The sequence below is a fragment of the Sander lucioperca genome, chromosome 22, assembly GCF_008315115.2.
Source record: "Sander lucioperca isolate FBNREF2018 chromosome 22, SLUC_FBN_1.2, whole genome shotgun sequence".
Lineage (NCBI taxonomy): Eukaryota > Metazoa > Chordata > Actinopteri > Perciformes > Percidae > Sander > Sander lucioperca.
The window spans coordinates 23802256-23821750 of record NC_050194.1 but is presented as its reverse complement, the minus strand read 5'-3'; the positions used below and the strand labels follow the sequence as shown (position 1 = coordinate 23821750).

The 19495-nt window shown below is 39.0% G+C and overlaps 1 protein-coding gene across 6 annotated transcripts; it reads right to left on the bottom strand.

Annotated features, from left to right (window-relative positions):
- Window positions 1-70: 70 nt before the first annotated feature.
- On the bottom strand, window positions 71-18767 carry ndel1a (nudE neurodevelopment protein 1-like 1a). 6 transcript variants are annotated; one of them, XM_031315430.2, is made up of 10 exons: window positions 18472-18767; window positions 15874-15971; window positions 13038-13191; window positions 7984-8132; window positions 7033-7169; window positions 6664-6837; window positions 5911-6005; window positions 5633-5778; window positions 5366-5403; window positions 71-1125 (listed from the first exon to the last, which is right to left on the bottom strand). In XM_031315430.2, exons 2-10 carry the CDS (start codon window positions 15957-15959, stop codon window positions 1115-1117), a joined length of 990 nt encoding a protein of 329 aa, XP_031171290.1. In that variant the 5' UTR covers window positions 15960-15971; window positions 18472-18767; the 3' UTR covers window positions 71-1114. The 6 variants fall into 6 exon arrangements, with proteins under 6 accessions (XP_031171290.1, XP_031171292.1, XP_031171293.1 ...); XM_031315432.2 differs by having other exon boundaries at window positions 71-1122; XM_031315433.2 differs by having other exon boundaries at window positions 71-1122; window positions 5366-5400; window positions 18472-18766.
- Between the last annotated feature and the right edge of the window lie 728 nt (window positions 18768-19495).

Sequence of the window (19495 nt, the reverse complement as noted above, 5' to 3'; positions counted from 1 at the left end):
ATTAAGTGTTAGTTTCAGCCCTTATTTCCTCCATGGTTAGGACTGATTGAAACATTACAAATGTAACAGATGGAGTGTAATAACACATTTTATTAAAACATGCTGTAAAAGAAATCTGAAATAAATTAAACTCACAAACTATAACAAACGGGCAATATTGCACATGAATGAAAAAGAATAAAAAGTGAGCTCACACAAAGTCAAAGTGCTTCATCTGCTCATCGTGTCCTGAAAACATGTCGTGTGATAAATCAAAGCTTTTAAAAACAGATCAAACACTTTGACAACAGAACACAAGAATGCTGGTTAACTGGTCTGAACACGACGACAGCACCACTTTAATGTCCGTCTATAAATAACGATCAATATGACCAATACTGTACACATCATGTCATATAGTTCAGAGGATAGATGGTGCGTTTGACTCACTACAATGACACAAAGACTCCCCTTCCTTTCTTTTTAAAACAGATTAAACCAAATGCAATAAAAACAGGGGGCACAAGATAACAGTTAAAAGCCAAAACCATAGAGATAATGTTTAAAACATTAACCTTTTGAAAACATCAATATTTGATGGAGGCCATATGTGGCGGACAATTATCCAGGACATCTGCCACTAATTTAATTGGTTATTTTCAATTCATGGTTTCAGCAGTGAGCGCACTTAACTGTCGCCTTAACTGAAGTTATTGCTGGTTAAAAGTAGTGAAAAATAATTTAAAAAAACCCACTTTAATTGCATAATATTTCCCTTTTTAGTTGATATAGTGCAAACATTTCACAAATCAGGGTGAGATCCTTAATAAATGTTTAAATGTGTGAAGAGGGTGGATCTTTGTACAAGCCAGTGAGCAAACAGCAGATACAATAACACATGACATATACAGACAGACAGGGACCTATAATGACCGAGTATCGGGTCCCGGGGTGACAGTACATCAATAAAGTTTTACAATATTTGTCTGAGGCCTTCTCTTTTTATAGATGAGATTTTCCATTTTAGGAGGACGGGTGTGTTGGGGTTACCGTCACACAGTGAGGGGCACTAAGCCCGGGGAGGAGGCAGCAGGAGGGGCGGTGATGGCTGTCAGGGTTCCAGGTTTCAGTCCGTTCACGGTCCTGCTGCAAAAAAGTTACAAGAGTTACATTAAACCAAGCAGCAATGTTGCCCAGATTAATACATGAATTAACCCACAACCAGCCAGACATACTAAGAGAATGTATTGGAGTAAGTTGAAGATAAAAGCCTTCATAGAATTTCATTGAAAGCCACTTTATTAAAGCAGCAACTACAAAACAAGCTGGTAAGTATGGAAGCCCATTTCTGCCAGGAAAAAAGTTAGGAATGACAAAATATTTATGGTAAATCAAAACTATGAGATACATTTTTACACAAAATTAAAAAAGTTTGCCATTTCTAAAAGTGGATTATTAAGTCTGGATGCTTATGATAATATGGTTATTCTGGATTAAAATCACAAGCATTTTCTCATTGCTAAATTCAATTGCAAAGTATAATTTGATTTGGTCATTACTGCACAGCAGAATGCTCGGCATGCAGCAACTTCTGTGGTGTGATGAGGTTAATCCAACCTTAAAAAGTGAAGCGATGTTGTTCCTTGACAAAAGATTTTTTGTTTTGTTTTCTCGTAAATGTACGCCTTAATAATCTCAAAGAATATTAGAGTTTTTTTCTCGGAAATTTAAGACTTTCATCTCGGAAATTCTGAGTTTTTTCTGGGAATATAACCCTCCTCATGCAACGGCCTAATACGCTGTCGTAATAATGAACCATCGAGCTCAACTAAAAACAAAAAACGAACATAAAACATAATTACAAATCATTTTTTACTTGGGTTAACAAGTTTAATTTTATTTAATGAATGAATTATCTAAACTATTATGAATCTTTGATATTAATATTTGCTTATAAAGTCAGCCGATCTACACTCCTCTATTTTTTAACTCCTTTACCATTTACTCTTTCTTTAAAAAACTAAATATAATGATCTAGGAATTACCATATTAGTTTTCCTTTCTTTTCCTGGCAGTATTGGACTCCCATAATAAGGGATGGAAATTGGAAATGAAAGAAAAAAAACAGCTCAAATTGTCAGATAAACTCTTCATCCTTATTATCAGCATCATCATCTCAAACACAGAGGACGCTGCAGCTACCAGACAGAGATGACGCGTTTTAAACAAAGTTATGCATCTGTTGCCAAAAATGGAACTTGAAAGTGGGAAGGAAGTTGCAGAGTTATCCTGAACGACTGGTTAAACTGGTTTCTCTTGTGGGTCATAGTCCAACTATGATCAGCATCCCTTGTTTGGTTTAGGCCCGAGTCATGACTCTGGAAAGCACCGCTCAGAGTATGAATGAAAGATTGCTTTAGTACAATTCAAGAAAATGTCAAGTAAAGCAAATTCTCAAGCCAGGGCAAAACAAAATACATAAGTTTCTGAATCAATACCAATTACATTTTAACTTTTGACACCTTAGTTTAGGGAAGATACACATTTTAATTCCTTATGATTTATCAAAATATGCCAAACTTCTAAATGCATCAGTGTTAAATAAAAGTTTAAAAGAAAAGAAGTCTAAAAATGCAGAGAAGTTCCCTGTTTTAGATCAGGAAATATCTGATCAATGAATATGTAAACAAAAAAAAATAATAATCAAGGTTTAACACTCAGCTCTATTCTCATTGTGTGTTCCTCTATCACAGTCAGTGAGACAAAATGCCTGTGGCTTCTCCAGACCTTCCTGAAGGTGAACGGTGTGCATAACAAACGCCCTGCGCTGACACCAGAAGGAACAATAGCCTTGTTGTGTTGCATCTCAATATGCAGCCTCACACAGCAGAAACACACAGTCACACACTGCCAGTCTCTGCTCTCACCACCAGCCTCACACAACAAGTAACTGCTGTCAACGCAGTGATGCAGCAGAAAAAGTGACAGAACGCAATATGATTGACTTTTAAAGGATCAGTCTACTGATACTCTACAATTCCTTTATGCCAACAAGATACAGTATATCTTCTTCCTTTATGCCATAAGATATATCTCTTCCTTTATGCCATAAGATATATCTTCTTCCTTTATGTCAACAAGATATATCTTCTTCCTTTATGCCATAAGATATATCTTCTTCCTTTATGTCAACAAGATATATCTTCTTCCTTTATGCCATATAACTTGATTGTTGTCCAGAAACTATCAAAGGTCCTATGGCATGAAAATTTCACAGGTTTTTTAACATTAATATGAGTTCCCCCAGCCTGCCTAGGGTCCCCCAGTGCCTAGAAATGGTGATAGGTGTAAACCGAGCCCTGGGTATCCTGCTCTGCCTTTGAGAAAATGAAAGCTCAGATGGGCCGATCTGGAATCTTCCCTTTATGACGTCATAAGGGGAAAGGTTACCTCCCCTTTATCTGCTTTGCCCGCCCAGAGATTTTGGCCCACCCATGAGAGAGAGAGAGACATCATGGCTTGCAAACAAGCAAAGTGGCAGTTGGTCAAGGCCACACCCCCACCCTCCACCTTGCCCCCCCCCCCCTCTCTCCTCCTCAATAGCATTTAAAGCTACAGACACAGAAATGGCACATCCTAAGGAAAGCTCATTGTGGGACTGGCTCTAGTGGCTGTAATTCTGCACCAAGGCTGAATTTCAGGAAAGAGACTTCAGATACAGTATTAGGGGACCACTAAGGTCTATATAAAAGAGACTTCAGATACAGTATTAGGGGACCACTAAGGTCTATATAAAAGAGACTTCAGATACAGTATAAGGGGACCACTAAGGTCTATATAAAAGAGACTTCAGATACAGTATTAGGGGACCACTAAGGCCTATATAAAAGAGACTTCAGATACAGTATTAGGGGACCACTAAGGCCTATATAAAAGAGACTTCAGATACAGTATTAGGGGACCACTAAGGCCTATATAAAAGAGACTTCAGATACAGTATTAGGGGACCACTAAGGTCTATATAAAAGAGACTTCAGATACAGTATTAGGGGACCACTAAGGTCTATATAAAAGAGACTTCAGATACAGTATTAGGGGACCACTAAGGCCTATATAAAAGATACTTCAGATACAGTATTAGGGGACCACTAAGGCCTATATAAAAGAGACTTCAGATACAGTATTAGGGGACCACTAAGGCATATATAAAAGAGACTTCAGATACAGTATTAGGGCACCACTAACAACGAACAACTAAGGTCTATATAAAAGCATCCAAAAAGCAGCATGTCATAGAACCTTTAAAAACACACTAGTTTATTTTGACTCAATCCCACACACACCGTCCTGCTGCCACAAATACTCACCTTTGTGACTCTGAACTTTTTTCTGTAGCGACACCAGTAGGTTACATATATTTATCCAATGAAATACATCGATATTTACTTGATGAATTGGCACACAATTCAGTACAAACATTCATAGTTTCCAGATGATGAATCATACTGACTTTGATGATCCTCTAACTTTTCCTCCAGCGCCACCATGAGGTTAATATTTGTGCTTTTGAGTGACATTCCATTTTTTCTTATCCAATACTTTGATTTATGACTAAAAACCTGCAAAACTGACCCATCAGCCTCAGCGGTACTTCATGTTTAGTGCTAAGTGTTAGCATGCTAACACACTAAACATTAAACCTGCTAAACATCAGCATGTTAGCACCGTCACTGTGAGCATTTTAGCATGGTGACATTAGCATTTAGCTCAGTACAGCGTCACAGAGCTGCTAGCATTGCTGTAAACTCTTAATAAAATGAAACTAAACATTTGTGAATCATTGTTAAAGGTTTGCATCTCCAGTAGAAGCTAATGAGCTTGGAGCAGAGTGCCGCAGACAGAGCAGGAAAGTCAGAAAGTATTAAGAGACGGACTAACAGTGTTTGTTTTTGTTGTTTTCTTTAAATGGGATTTGTTGACTTTCTTGTTTGTTTCTGTCAGTTAAATTCATTTTTGTCTTCAAGTTTCTCTTCTGACAAATGTTCCCGACTTCATTCGTAAGATGAAATACAAAAATACAAAAAGAAAATTCACTTTGTTAGTTACAATTAATAGTTAGAGCTTGGGCCAAAACAAAAAACACAACAACTCACACTAGTAGGAAAGAGATCAATGGAGGTCAGCTTAAGAGTTAAAAAGACAGCAGGAAAATTCCAGCACCATTAAACCACCCCGAACCCTTTAGCAGTTAGTGGCCGGGACGTCATCTAGCCCACAGTTGGTTATTTCTATGAGCTCTACATGGAAAGAGAGGCCTTGCTAAAATAAGCAGCAGCATGCATGAACGCTCCCCAACACTCTCAGTAACAGAAGGAGCTGCGATTACCCAGAATCAATGCAGGGAATGTGACCATCTCTGTCCTGCTGGGAAGAAATGCACACAGGTCACAAACTCTCCGCCTGAGTCATCCACCACATCAGACACAATACAGATAACATAACCTTCGCTTTTACCACACCGAAGGCATCTCGTTAACACATCTGACTGGAATCAGACGGTGACATAACATCACAAGAGTCATTCATCATTCCTCACTGATTGCTAAGAAATGAAAGACGTTCCAAAGGCAGGAGGGTTTTTGGTTTCACTTACGCTTTGTCAAAATATGATGCGTGGAGTGATTGCGAGTAGTTAGCGGTGTTTGCGTTGAGCACGTTGCTGTTGTCGAGAGAGTACGCCTTCCTCGCTTTCTGGTCCTTGGCAAAGTTCCTGCAAGCGGCGAGCTTTGACTCTAGAGCCTGCGGTGGACACGTAAACAAAAGATGATGAAAAGACAGGGCAGGGACTTTCTACATCAAGCTTGTGATGTAGTGAGAGAGAAAGGGAAAGACCTGAAACCTGGAAACAGAAAGTCAGAAGGAGTGACTCACCCCGACTTTGCGGAGTAAATCGCTAACGATGTTGAGGGCCGATATTCTGGCGGAGGGAGTCAACGGAGAGTTGCTGCCAAAACCGTTTGATAGGACTGTACAGGGGAGAGTGAAGAAAAGAGTTTTTATTTTACTACATATACATCTCATCAAAGTGTCAGGGGCCCCCTGACCTTCACCTGCAAAATGGCACTTCAAGAGACACATTCTGACCATGAAGAGATGCAAAATGACCACAAAGAAACATGATAAATAACTACAAAGAGATGTAAAGCAACTGCAAAGAGTCACAACGAGCAACAGCTTTCGCATAAGTAGATGTGTGGTCCATTATTAATATAAAAGTATTGATTAAAGCTGCTTAAAGAATGAAAAAGCCTTTATTAAATATGGTCTAATACATTACATAAAATGAGGTAGGCAAGTGTACCGATACCTGTTGGATGCTGAACATGTTTAATAATGTACTGTATTTGCCCAAATGTATCAAATACTTTTTATTCTTAATCCACTTGTGTGCCTGACATTACATTATTTTTATGCCACATCCTCCTAATAGTTAAATGCATACTTTTGTCCCATCTGAGAGCACCAGAAGACAGACACAACTGAGTGTCCATGCATTAAAAAAAGAAAAAAGAAAGCAGCAGAATGCAAGTGGTTTTAATAAAGAACTCCTCCGATTTCCCCGTCTGTATTTGCATGATGAGAAGGGGGAAAAAAAGCCCTTTAGAGATGGCAGGCTGCAGCTACCTGTTGGGTTGGCAAAGGCATTGTCCAGACCTTTGCTCAGTGGTGTAGCAGGGAGAGAGAGGGAGGCCTGAACAGCAGTGTCCATCTTCTCATTGTCCTGTGTGGGCGAACTCGGAGCGGACATCCTGGTTACATCTGACTGCCTCTCTCGTACGGCCAGCTCCTGCCGCAGGTCTACAAAAAACAAAGGAACATTTTGTAGCTCTTCCTAGAGATCAGGTAAAGACACACACCAAAGAAACTCCTACAAATGTGTGGGAAAGCAGATATTTTAAATCGTTCGAGGGGAGCTGCAGCAGCTGTATGCTAATGAGCTGCAGCGAGTGATCGACGGCGAGGCTGATTAGTAAAAACCTAGTCAATAATCACCTCTGGCTTCATCCTTTAATCTTTGCACAGACTCCAAAAGCGACTCCTTCTCATCCAGCTCGCTCTCCAGGAAGGCGTTCCTCTCGATCGCCTGGTTCAGACGCTGCTCGAAGTTCTCCAGGGACACGATGGTAGCTCTGAGGAAGAAAGAAACATTGAGATTGACATTTCATTAATTAAATATCTTCTGGGGGATCTAATTATTATTGATTATTCAAGTATGAATAAGGGATCAATATCTGCAGCATTGATTTTTATCTAATTCAAGGAAAGCAATTAATTGAATTTGAGCCATTTGTTATTTGTAACAAAGACTAAGAATTACAAATTTCCATTTAGATTAAACCGGGATCACAAAGTAGCTGAATTTAAGGGTAAAAAACCCACCTTTGCATCTTGTGGGAACATTTTGTTTACAATATTGTCCATCTTATATTATCCTTATTATGAAAACAGAAATCTTTATTTAGTGACAAAAATGAGATTTGATATAGCATTTCACATTCACACTTTCAATCCATCTTATTGTTCTTAATTGTTGTTATCAGTCATTGTGGTGTCAATTAATGCTTGAAGTTTGTTTTTCTATATATACTTTTTTCTATATATATATTTTTATTTTTATTGTGTGTTTTATCCCTTAAAAGGCCTAAAATTAAAAGTCCAGATTAAAAGTCCCATACACATAGCATCGGTTGCATTTTATTTAAATGTAACAATGCCTTTGTGTCGTCCCGGTCAAATAAATGAATAAAACTAAAAATATATAAATAAATCTCATCTATCCTGTATTATCCTTATAATAAAGAAATAAATCTTCATTTAGCGACCCATAAAAATGACCTTATATCACATGCAACTCAGCAACATCAAACTCTTAGTGGAGAAACTATAAAGACAAGAATGAAGTGACGCATTTTATTTTGGCGAGCATTTAGAGCCCATTCAGACCTTTTGGCTCTCTCCAAGTCGTCGTTGGACTGTTCGAGCTCTCGGACGTATTTGTGGAGCTGCTCCTTGATGCTGCGCGTTTGGCCCAGGTCGTCCTCCAGCATGGAGATCTGCTTGTAGCTCTGAGTGTACTGCTGCTCAACCCTTTCCTGAAGAAGAGGAGGAAGAGCGAAGGAGAGGATGAAGACAGACAGCACAATATTGATCACACGTGTTTAATCTAGGACACGCTGGGCGGCAGAACTTTGTGTCAGAACATGATTTACGGCTCCCAACGCACACAACCTATATGTTTTCATCCATTTTTCAGTGCTTGCCTCATTCTCCTCCTCGGCACGGTTAGGCAGCGGATGTGAAGTGTGACCTATATATCCACCAGCTCCGAGACAATCAGCTCAATAAGTACCACTGGGCCCGTCTGCATGTCTGACCTATATCTGCTGTTACTGTCTGACTCAACTGCGGTCACGCAACCCTCTGTGTGCTCCCCAAAACTCATTCAGCACATCCCGTTAACATGATAGTGAAATATATGACAGTTAAAACTGTTTTTATGCTGTGATGTGATGTTTGTATGGTGGCCTTGTGGTGCAAAACACAAACAACATTGGACATTTTTGTTACCGTTTGTATTTAGTTGTTTTCTGATGCTGTACTGCATGGAGGGAAGACGTACTTCTGTACTGAAAACTGTCAACAATGAGTGAACGTATCTAATCAACACAACAAAACAGAAAACCCAACCATTTGCCCAAGTTGTGTTTTGTGTCAGTTTTTCCTCTTCTTTTTCTGAAAATAATGTTTGTCCTGAAGACATCAGTGGGTGAAACTACCAGACTGAACCAACACTATTCTATTCTATCATGACGATCAAAAACGTATTCCCGAAAAGCAAACAGTGCAATGCTGCTGCAAAAACTACCACTACTGTGTTTTCTCCCACAAAGCAAAGCAATGTATCCACTTTATGTGTGGAACCTAAAACCTGACAGACACTTTGGCACAAACATCTCATCCCTGCTGGAAACATGGACACATCAATGTGCCTCCCGCCTTTCAGTAATTATGGAGCGAGAATGAGACTGAGAGACAGAACCTGATGCATTATGTATGGGAGTCATACAGATCAGCTGTGTCAGAGTACAGCCACTTTAGGACAGAGCAGGTGTTGGTTGATAAGTGCAGAACGAGGGGTGCATCAGCATCTTCCGGAGATGAGATTTACATTTAGATTGCACATGAATTTATGGACTGTATCAACTCCAGGACTTTACTCCTCCCTGAGGCAAAAAAAAATGATAACTGTCTGATTGAGATTCCTGCTGTAGTATTGTGTAAAATTGTGTTCTGTATATTGTATGTACAGGTAACATTTTTGTACTTGTGTTTTTGTATTGTTATCTTGGGCTCCTGACTGCAAATCAAGTTTCCCCAACTGGGATAGTAAAGTGACTGATTAATTTAATTTATTTATTTACTTATTTAACAGGGACAATGCTCATTAATCAACAGCAAAGCAACTGTAAATGAGCCAGAGTTAGCTCAGCGGGCTAATTGTCATCTGTTGTCCCTGGCCAGTTTGAAAATGGCAACCTAAAAAAAACAAATACAATAAAATAACAATACAGTCAACACATAAAAAAACATACATGATACATACTGTACATGATAACTGTTAGAACTTTTAGAGTACGTTTATGTATGTTATGTTATGTAAAAAGAGTACGTTTTATTAAATGTTACCTGTTTCAAGTGGTTTGCTTGTGGATTTGTTAGCTGGAACAAAGCTAGTCAAACAATAAGTAAAATGTGAGATAATCATGGCATTCATTTACATAATAGTGATTTTAAAGCTGAGTGATTGTCTGATAAATCCAAAGTTACTCAAATTAAATCTAATGCTTTTGCATATACTTTTAACATGAGATTTGAAGGACAGGTTTGAATCCAGACTCCCAGATACTTGTATTTAGACACAACTTGCTAGTTTTGCCCTGATATCAATATATCTCCTGGGTCAGGAGTGCTACATGGTCATTTAGGCCTCCAACAAACACAAACCCATGAGAACCTGATTCTGTTGTGCATGGGACGCGGTTTGATCTCAATAATCCTGTGACCTCTGACATATAACCAGAGAGGCAAAGCTGCAGGCCCACAAGAAAAAAAATGACTGATGCATCCTGTGGAGCAGCAGCTGCTACAGCGTGACTTCACGTCTTCTCACAAGAGACTGCACTCAAGGACGAGTGGTGTGGTGACAAAAGAAAAAAAAGCATCAAATATTCATTTCAAGGGTTCACATGGAGACACGCCATACTAGCTTGGTTTAGAGCTTACTGTACAGTACAGTGAGGTATCCGATTCGAGGGAATGATAAGTTGGTCTCTAAAATGTCAGAAGATGGTGAAAAATGTGGATCAGTGTTTCCTAAAGCCCAAGATGACGTCCTCAAATGTCTTGTTTTGTCCACAACTCAAAGACATTCATTTTACTGTCACAGAGGAGAGAAGAAACTAGAAAATAGTCACATTTAAGAAGCTGGAATCAGAGAAGGTTTACCTTTTTCCTAAAAAATAACTCAAACCGATTGATCGATTATCAAAATAGTTGGCATTTAATTTAAAGGTGCTTTAAGCGATGTTGGGTGAAGTTACTTCTTGTTGACGTTCGAAGTATTGTCATACAAAACGGAGGCTATTTCGCCCCTCCCCCCTCCTCATCCCGTCCCCTCCCCCTCCCTTCTGTGCTTCCTGAAACAGTCATGAATGCGCATTGTGGAAGTAGCCTACATGCTAACGCTGCTGCGGTGATGGCTCAACCAACTCCTTCTTGTCGGTTATCGGCTGGAACACTGTTTGTTATGTTTGGTGGTGCAGGTTGGCGCAGTTTGTTTTTGTTGCCGTTTGTGGAGCCTGGGGCCTGTTTCACAAAAGCAGAATATATAAATCCAGGATAACTGATAAAGCCAGGCTTGACCTAGTCTAATCTGTTCATCCTGGCTTGGTGCGTTTCACGAAGGCCAAGCCAGGCTGAGGAGGAGCGACTAGGTCGAGCCAGGATTAAGTAATTCAGATAGATGCGCGTCCACGGCTTTCCTCAAAAGACCGCGAGGTCGATCACAGATGTACTGATGCCAAAATGGAGAATACGCATTGTACATACTTTATACAGAGTGAGCAGCAGCTTCTTGTGGAAGTATGATGATGTGAAACACATTTTTTTATAAAAAGAAAAGAAACACGGCCGCTGTAATGAAACAGCGAGAGAAAGCGTAGCAGACGATCACGGACCGACTGAATGCGTAAGCAGCCTAAATATATACATTAACTGACCACTGCTCTGAACTGAAACAGTCATAATCATTCCATTCAAGGATTAGGCTACTAATCATTTACACAAATTAACAGTTGTACTATTTGCCTTAAAAGTAAGCAGAAGATAATGTTACTCAGGAAATTTACAATGAAGATCAATTTTCTACAATGCTAGAGTATGATGCATAAATGTCTCTTTCACTCTGTTCCTCCCTCTCCCTCATGGGCTAAAATATAAATTTCCATATTATATTAACATACACTGCTCGCTTTTAATGCAAAGTGTACAACTGTTCGTTTTTGCAGATGACAGTGACTCATTGAATGGTTTCAGTTAAGAGCAGTAGTTCATAAATGTATATTCATTTCTCGCGTTTTTTTATTTTTTATTTTTTATAGAGGACGAGTTTCCTTCTTTACATATTATATGCCTTGCTCCCTTGTATATATGGACATAGAAAATAAAGACACTGAAGAAATTGGACTCTAAAATCTAGAAACTATAAAGATAATTAAGTGATAAATTCCATGCACACTGTAAACATGAATGGAACAGAGTATATTCATCAGTTATTTCCCCCCCAGCAAAATATAAGGTCAAAAACCAACGAGGTGTCCTCTCCCTGTTGTTACATGAATGTACAGTAGCCTACATCACTAGATAGTTACTGGTCCAGTGAACTAAGACTATAATTTAGGAGGATTGTACAATTAGGATATGTTCTTTAAATTGTACAGTCCTCCCAAATTATAGTCCCAGTTTACTGGACAACACAATTTGTGTGCTAAGAATGCCAAATACCATGCACATGGAAGTGGAACAAACATGATCCTTATTGTTAAAGAATTAAAAAAAAATGAATCAACTAAAATAATTCAAGGTGCATTGGTCAACTATAGAAATGTACAGCGTTGTATGTATTGCCCTTAGTAACAGACTTCATTTAAAACACATTTGAAATTGTATCAGCCTTTTCTAATTATCTCAACAACTGCAGTAATATATTCATCAAACTTCTAACAATATGAACAGCAGTCTTCATACAGCAATATAACAGTAACGATGACTGTCACATGAATAATTATTAAAAAAAATTATGGTCCCAACTTTAAATAATAACAGTACTTAAATGAACAGCAATATGCACCTGTTGTATTTTAATCCAGGCTGATAACAATAGGGTAAAACCACTGCTGGGTGATCAGAAAAGGCTCCAGGATTAAATAAATCCTGGCTGTTAGCCTGGTCAGGAGCAGGCTAACTGTTAGCCTGGCTGTTAGCCTGGTCGGGAGCAGGCTAGCTGTACAGAATAAATCTCCATGGTGATTTATGTGCCTCCACTTTCGTGAAACCGAGTCAAGGCTTAAATCATCCAGGATAACTGATAAATCCCGGCTTAATCCCTTATCTTGGTTTTGTGAAACAGGCCCCAGGGCTGTCTACAGAGACCGCGTTTTTTTTTACAGTGTGTTCAGGGGACAGGAAGCTAGCGGATAGTGAGGAGATGTTTGCTGTATGTGACAAAAAAATGTTGTAGCCTAAAAAACGCGTGACATCGCTTAGAGCACCTTTAATAGTTGACAACTAATGGATTAATCTTTGCAGCGCTAGTTAAGTTTAATAATCGTTTGGCTAATAAAACTGATATTTTCTCTCTTAATATCAGATCAGAGGCACACATCAATACACTAAGTCTGAGTCACAGATAGTTTCTTTTACCAAACTCCTGCAGTTACCTTGAGCGTTTCGACATCTTGCTTGAGTCTGTGGTTCTCGGACTGCAGGTCCTTCATACGAGTCTCGGCCTGGCCCAGCTGTGCTTCCAGCTCGGCCTCCAGCTCCCTGCTCCCCTCCTGAAACTCCAGCAGCTCCTCGCGAGCCTCCTGGCACCTGGTGGCCGACAGAAAGACGAAAAGCCGTTAGACAACAAGTCGAGACAGAACGAGGTCGCTGTGCACGGGAGGGAGCATGCACCATATTTTACTTATTTTTTTTAATCTTTATTTCATTTGATTATCTGGCCACTGACCCAGATACTATTCCAGCTACGGTATGATGTTGAACGGCTGGTTCAGAGGATTTGTAATTGTCATAGTTTTACTATCTATGTCCAAATTTTAACATCAGCAACATTACAACTGATTAACTGATGAATGAAGTGGTGGAAAGGACGTTGTAAATAAGTACATTTACTCAACTACTGTACTTAAGTACAATTATAAGATTTGAGAATACTTAACATTAAACTACTATTACATAATGATGTCACACTGACAGAGTCCATTCTGACAAACAAATACTTTTACTTTGATACTTTGAGTACATTTGTGCTGACAATACTTTGTACTTTTACTTGAAACGTGAAATGTTGAATGCAGGACTTGTAATTAAGTATTTCTATAGTGTGGTATCACTAAGGTTGCAAAATTCCAGGAATTTTCAAAGTTCGAAACTTTCCATGGGAATTAACGGGAATATATGGGAATTAATGGGAATAAACGGGAATTAATGGGAATAAACTGTATATTTTTAATATTGCTTGTTATAATGCTGTTAGTCTATAACCTATGTGTGTTAATTGTATAGCCCACTTGTTCTTGATAGGCTGGAAACAATAGACAGCGCTGATGGTTAGCTTAGCTTAGTTTTGCAGCATATTTCACAGCAGTCCATCCTATATTTGAGATATTTTACTCTCCATCCAACAGCAGAAAACTAAAACTGACGGACTGATCGACATTTCTGTGCATTTAGTTTGACTGATGTCTGACTTTTCATCCAGAACAACCACACGAGATTTGCGGTCACTGTCTGTGAATATGGCCATGAATGGACACACGCACACGTACATGCACGCGTTCAGCCCGCTGTGGAAATACTCGCTGCGGGCCTCACTTTCAACAGGTTCTACTTGGAACATTTGCAGACTGGTCCTTCCTCTTTACAGCTATTACTCTTTATTCAAAATACTCCAGTGCATCTAAATAGTTAGTACGAGGGAATCCTCAGACAGCAGAAGAACATTTCAGGAGATGAAAATGCTCATTTCTGCTTATTTAACACAACTTTGCTCACAAATCCGTTGTAGCTCGTTGAGGTTCTTATGGTTTACAAAAATAAAAACCTATTGAATGAAGATAAGTCTTAGGGAAGAAATCCTACTAAAACAATAAAATATCTTGTTCTTTTGTTACAAGAATGTTAAATCTGTAGATGAAGATCGTGCAATATGATCGAAAGCTCCAGAACAGCTTTCAAATGGACCTTGAGAATGTCAACTGCTGTTTCCAAGGAACAACCAAGAAGCAAACACTAGTATAACATACTTTCCAAGACGCAGCCTCGACTTTAAAGGAAGCTTATTGTCTACAGACTCTTACATAACTGGGTGTGGGCCAGACTTTGTTTCCGTTAGTGTTGAGATTTTAATCTTAATCAAGTGATAAGATTTCTTAGCTCTTAGCTAATCTACGCAGCCTTTATAATAAATGATATGTTGAGCAACAGCAAAAACAGCTTCTGCATCATTACACGAACCCTTTCAAAAGATGGGAGGACAAAGACACATGATTGTCTTATATTCAATGTGAAACATGAGCCGTCGCTTTGGTAAACAAAGGGAGAGGTTTTCACTGGAGCTTTCACTGCTTGTTCCACATATTAAAGTGCCACTGGATATGCCGACGCCGGCTTTTTTTTGAAAGACTGAAGAATGGGTGACTGAAACCCAATGACAAGACAGCAGATAAAGCATTCGTCAGCTGATGTATTCCTGCTGTCGTTCCCACAGACACAAAGAGACCGTGCTGTCTCTATCAGAGCTTGTGATCGAGACAGTAACTCAGTGGCACAAACTGTGATTCAAAACGTAGTTCCAGTTCATCCCAAAGGTGTTGGGTGGGGTTGAGGTCACAGCTCTGTGCAGGACAGTCAAGTTCTTCTACAACAAACTGGGAAAACGGTTTCTTTATGGAGCTGGCTTTGTGCACGGTTATCGTGTTAAAACAGGAAAGAGACAAACAAAATGTTGCCACAAAGCTGGAGGCACTCTCATCGTTGTACTGTACGCTGTCGCATTTGAACTTTTATCCAGTAAAATGGAAAAAATATAAGGGGGTTAAAATGGCCAGTTATTCCTACAGTTAAAGAATACTCTAAATCTTTCTTATGACTGACAGATGTTATTCTTTTAGAAATGGTCACAAATTGCGGCTGGGTTAGCTCAGTTGGTAGAGCGGGGCACGTATGTAAAGGTTTACTCCACGACACAGCTCCGACCTGCGGCCCTTTGCTGCGTGTCATTCCCCCTCTCTCTCCCCTTTCACGTCTTCATCTGTCCTGTGAAAATAAAGGCCTAAAAATGCCCACAAAAATAATCTTTAAAAAAAAGAAATGGTCACAAATATACAGTATAGTTTGGCTTTTGCTGCTCAGACAATACTGGTCAGTAGGATACATTTGTTGTTGATTTAGGTCTTTAAATGGGAGTTGTTGACAATAAGACAAATATAGAACAGTGTCAGCCTGAAGGAGAGAAAGAGAAATAGTCACAATATGAGCCCGTTTACGTACCCTTCCTTGTACTTGAGAGAAAGAGCCTTCCAGAAGTCAATTTCCTCGTCTTTTGAGGAGAATTTTGGTATCATATCCGTTTCCATGGTAAACTAAATCTGGAGAGGAACAAAACAAGAGTGATTAGAGTGAGATAAGCTAGAAAGAACGACAAAAAAGGAAGTTTTCCTCACCATTCAAGGTTTCTCCCTAAAAGGGAGTTTTTCCTCACCACTGTCGCACTAAATGCTTGCTCTTGGGGGAATTACTACTTGGGGAGTTGTCTTTGTAAATTATAGAGTGTGGTCTAGACCTACTCTATCTGTAAAGTGTCTTGAGATAACTCTTGTTATGATTTGATACTATAAATACAATTGAATTGAATTGAATTGAATAAGCGGGCAAGTGCACACAGAGCATTAAATCTGTTGTTCTGAAACCAACTCACTTAGGATTTCTTATAGCCTGACATCTTTGTCCATAAAAAAAAGTCACAAGTGAGGAACAGATTTAAAAATCAGTGATTTAAATCACAGCTGGGAATTAATCATAAAATAAGCTCCCTCTTGACTTCCAGAAAGAAACCCTGAGGAGACCCACATACTCTGCTCTCCAGAGTTTGAACAAAACGAAAAGCATTTTCGATTTGATTAATGGCCCTCTTCATCTTAGACGAGCCTCCTGACATTATACAACACTACAAATCTGTGGTTTAAAATGCAGCACACTAAGCTTCATAAGTTAGTGCTTGATCTGCCTACATACTAAAAGTAAAAAAGTAAAACAGTTCCCAGAAGACACTCTGTGACAGGAGCCTCGTTCATCACGGACTCATGATGGTTTCCCATCTGCTGCTGCTCACTAGTTTGGTGTTCAGGTATATTTTAGGAAAGCTGTTATTATTCAGTCCACATTTATACACTCCCTCTCGGACTTAAATAGGCTTCAGATACAGGGAAGCTCATGACCCAAACAATGTTGGACAATACATTTGCTCAGGAGGGAACCTGTGAACCCAACAGTCAGTTGGCATTCAGTCAATAGTCACCCTTTTAAAGTTGTTGCTGTCTATGTTAACCTGCCTAATTTGGCCTGTAATTGGTGCAATTCCAAAAATGCCATCCAATTTATTTTTCTTATGTATTGGTTACCAAATTCTTGGCACATTGATGAATAGAGGCATTTAACTAAATGTCAAATAACTAAAGATTACAAGAGGAGGAACACCAATTTCCTAGACTCTAGAAAGCAGTAATGTAGCCATCGAGAATCATGCAGAATAAGGGTTTTTATTTTTATGTAACCAACTCAATGGATAAAACAAAGTCTGAAGCTGGTTTTATAGAAATGGTTTGAGATTTTGGGAAATATTTGCTTTCTTGCCAGAGTGCATGAGAAGATAGATACCCCTTTCATGCAGGGCTGCTGTCAGGGGAGGGGTCAAAGGGTACAGATGACCCCCGCCCTAGCCCAGGGGGTGGGCCCATGCAAAGGTCTATGGAGCTGGAGTGGGTTGGACGAAAGACCCAATTTGGAAAATGTTGTCCCCTTGTCCATAATTTCTGACGGTGGGCCTGCTTTCATGTCTGTAGGACAAAAATTGAAGCTGGAAATTGAAGCTATGTTGAATTGGTACATGTCCAAAATGCCGGGTGTCTTTACTTGTAATTGTCAAAAGTGCAGAAATATTGTTGAAATATTGATTAAAAGTTATGGTATGAGAAAATAACACAGACAGAGAGGGAGAGACAGGAACAAGGTGAGCAGATGCTTCTCTTGTGTCAGTGTCACAGTAAATCATGCTGACCTCTTCTCCAGCATCAAGTTAAAAAGGCACGTGTCCACTTGACAATTCTTTAAAACACTTTACAACTACCAGAGATGAGAAAACACAATCTCAATTCAACAGCTAAGTCAAACAGAAAGCTTAATAACCTTAAAGAGTGCTTGGCTGCTCTTGCAGTCACTGACTCTATGTTGCCCTACAAAAATCTCTTTCTGTGATCCATGAATAATTCATCTTCAGATTATATTAAAGCCTAGAGGGAAACTCAAATGTTATTACAGTAGATGGAAATGCAACACTGCCCATTTTAGTGGGCCTGGTATGCATCATAAATAAAAAAAACAAAAAAAAAAACAATTAAATAATCAGAAAAATCATTTTACCTTCATGTAAACTGCATGAGCTTGATGTTAGCTCATTCATTTATATAATCAAATTCATATAAACTATGTTTTTAAATGTGGAATAAGTATAAATGAAGAAAACTCCTGAATATGTTTTACTAGACTACAATACATTAATTAAATACTTAATGAAAATGGCCATGGTAATCCAGAAATAAATAACATTTTCAAACAATATAATATAGCTAAATAAATGCACTGAACATACCCAAAATTGGTATTGAGTTATAACACAAACTAGGTCCAGAAATGACCAAGATTAGCGACTGAACGCAGAAACATGATGCTGAGCTCAGCTGTCAAATCTGGGTGTGCAAACAAGCCGTGAACCGAACAAGCCGAAGCCTGACGACATGCTGGCTCGAGTATTTTAATGTTACTGGTTTCACAACAAATATAAAAGACAAGACATTGTAATGAATTAAGTACCTGAACATCGCCCCAAACAGTGCTGTTTATCAGTCCATTCTGCCCGCTGGTGAGAGCTGCTGAGGCCGAGCTTCTCCTCTGATGTCTGGTGATCTCTGCTGGCTCCTCTCCGCGGGGCGTTTGAAGGAGAGTACACCCTAAATATGAATATTATCTCTTCTGATATATGAGCCTCAAGTTTATTTACAGTGTCAAATATTTAACTATTGGATTTTGTTTTCCAGCTTGGGGGAAACAAATGTGGATAATCACAATAAAAAGTAGTTAAACACCACAGTGAACACGAACAGATATTAGGGTGGAATTTCTCTGTATTCACGTGCTCTGTTGCGTTCACGAGCTCCATTGCTCCACACAAACTGCGCATGACAACGCATAATAATATTAGGCACTGTTAAGTTAGCACCATCTGCTGACTACAACAACGTTTAGAATCGCTGAGTTTAATTTTCATGATGTTAGGGACAGTTTCACAATAAATGGATTCACAAAATGTATAAATTAATAAAGTATAACATTAGAAAGAAATTAAAACAGGTAAGTCAAATACTATCACAAAATTAAGTAATAAATAAACAGAAAATAGTAAATTGGGATAATCCCAATACATACAGTAAACACATTTTTATCAATGAGCTGCAGGTAGATCACAAATGTGTGGAAGCCCGAGCCATTTACAGTAAAATAAAAATAAAAAGATTAAAAGTCAGTCTTATGTTAAAAATATATATGCTCATGGCAAATAAAGATTACGATGAGTCGAACTCACCTACATGCCTCCAACTGAGCTTGAAGACGTAAATGTGACGTGAGCAACGTGTCTGAAAGTTGGAAGTCTTCTGGTAGCTGTGCCAAGAGAAATCTCAATCATTCCCAATTAGGGATGCACCGATGCATCGGCTGAACATCGGTAACGGGCGATATTTGCCTCGTTAACTGCCATCGGCCATCGGGGAATAAAAATGACATTCGCCGATGATTATATGTGTCATGAACGCTGTGCTCAGGAGAAACTTTTTTTCCC

Coding starts and splice junctions, on each gene's coding strand:
- ndel1a (XM_031315428.2), bottom strand. CDS start 15,959: ATGGAAACGGATATGATACCAAAATTCTCCTCAAAAGACGAGGAAATT. Junction 7,170..7,983: donor GACTTGGAGAGAGCCAAAAG/GTCTGAATGGGC, acceptor TTTCTTCCTCAG/AGCTACCATCGTGTCCCTGG. Junction 6,006..6,663: donor TGCCTTTGCCAACCCAACAG/GTAGCTGCAGCC, acceptor TCCCCTGTACAG/TCCTATCAAACGGTTTTGGC.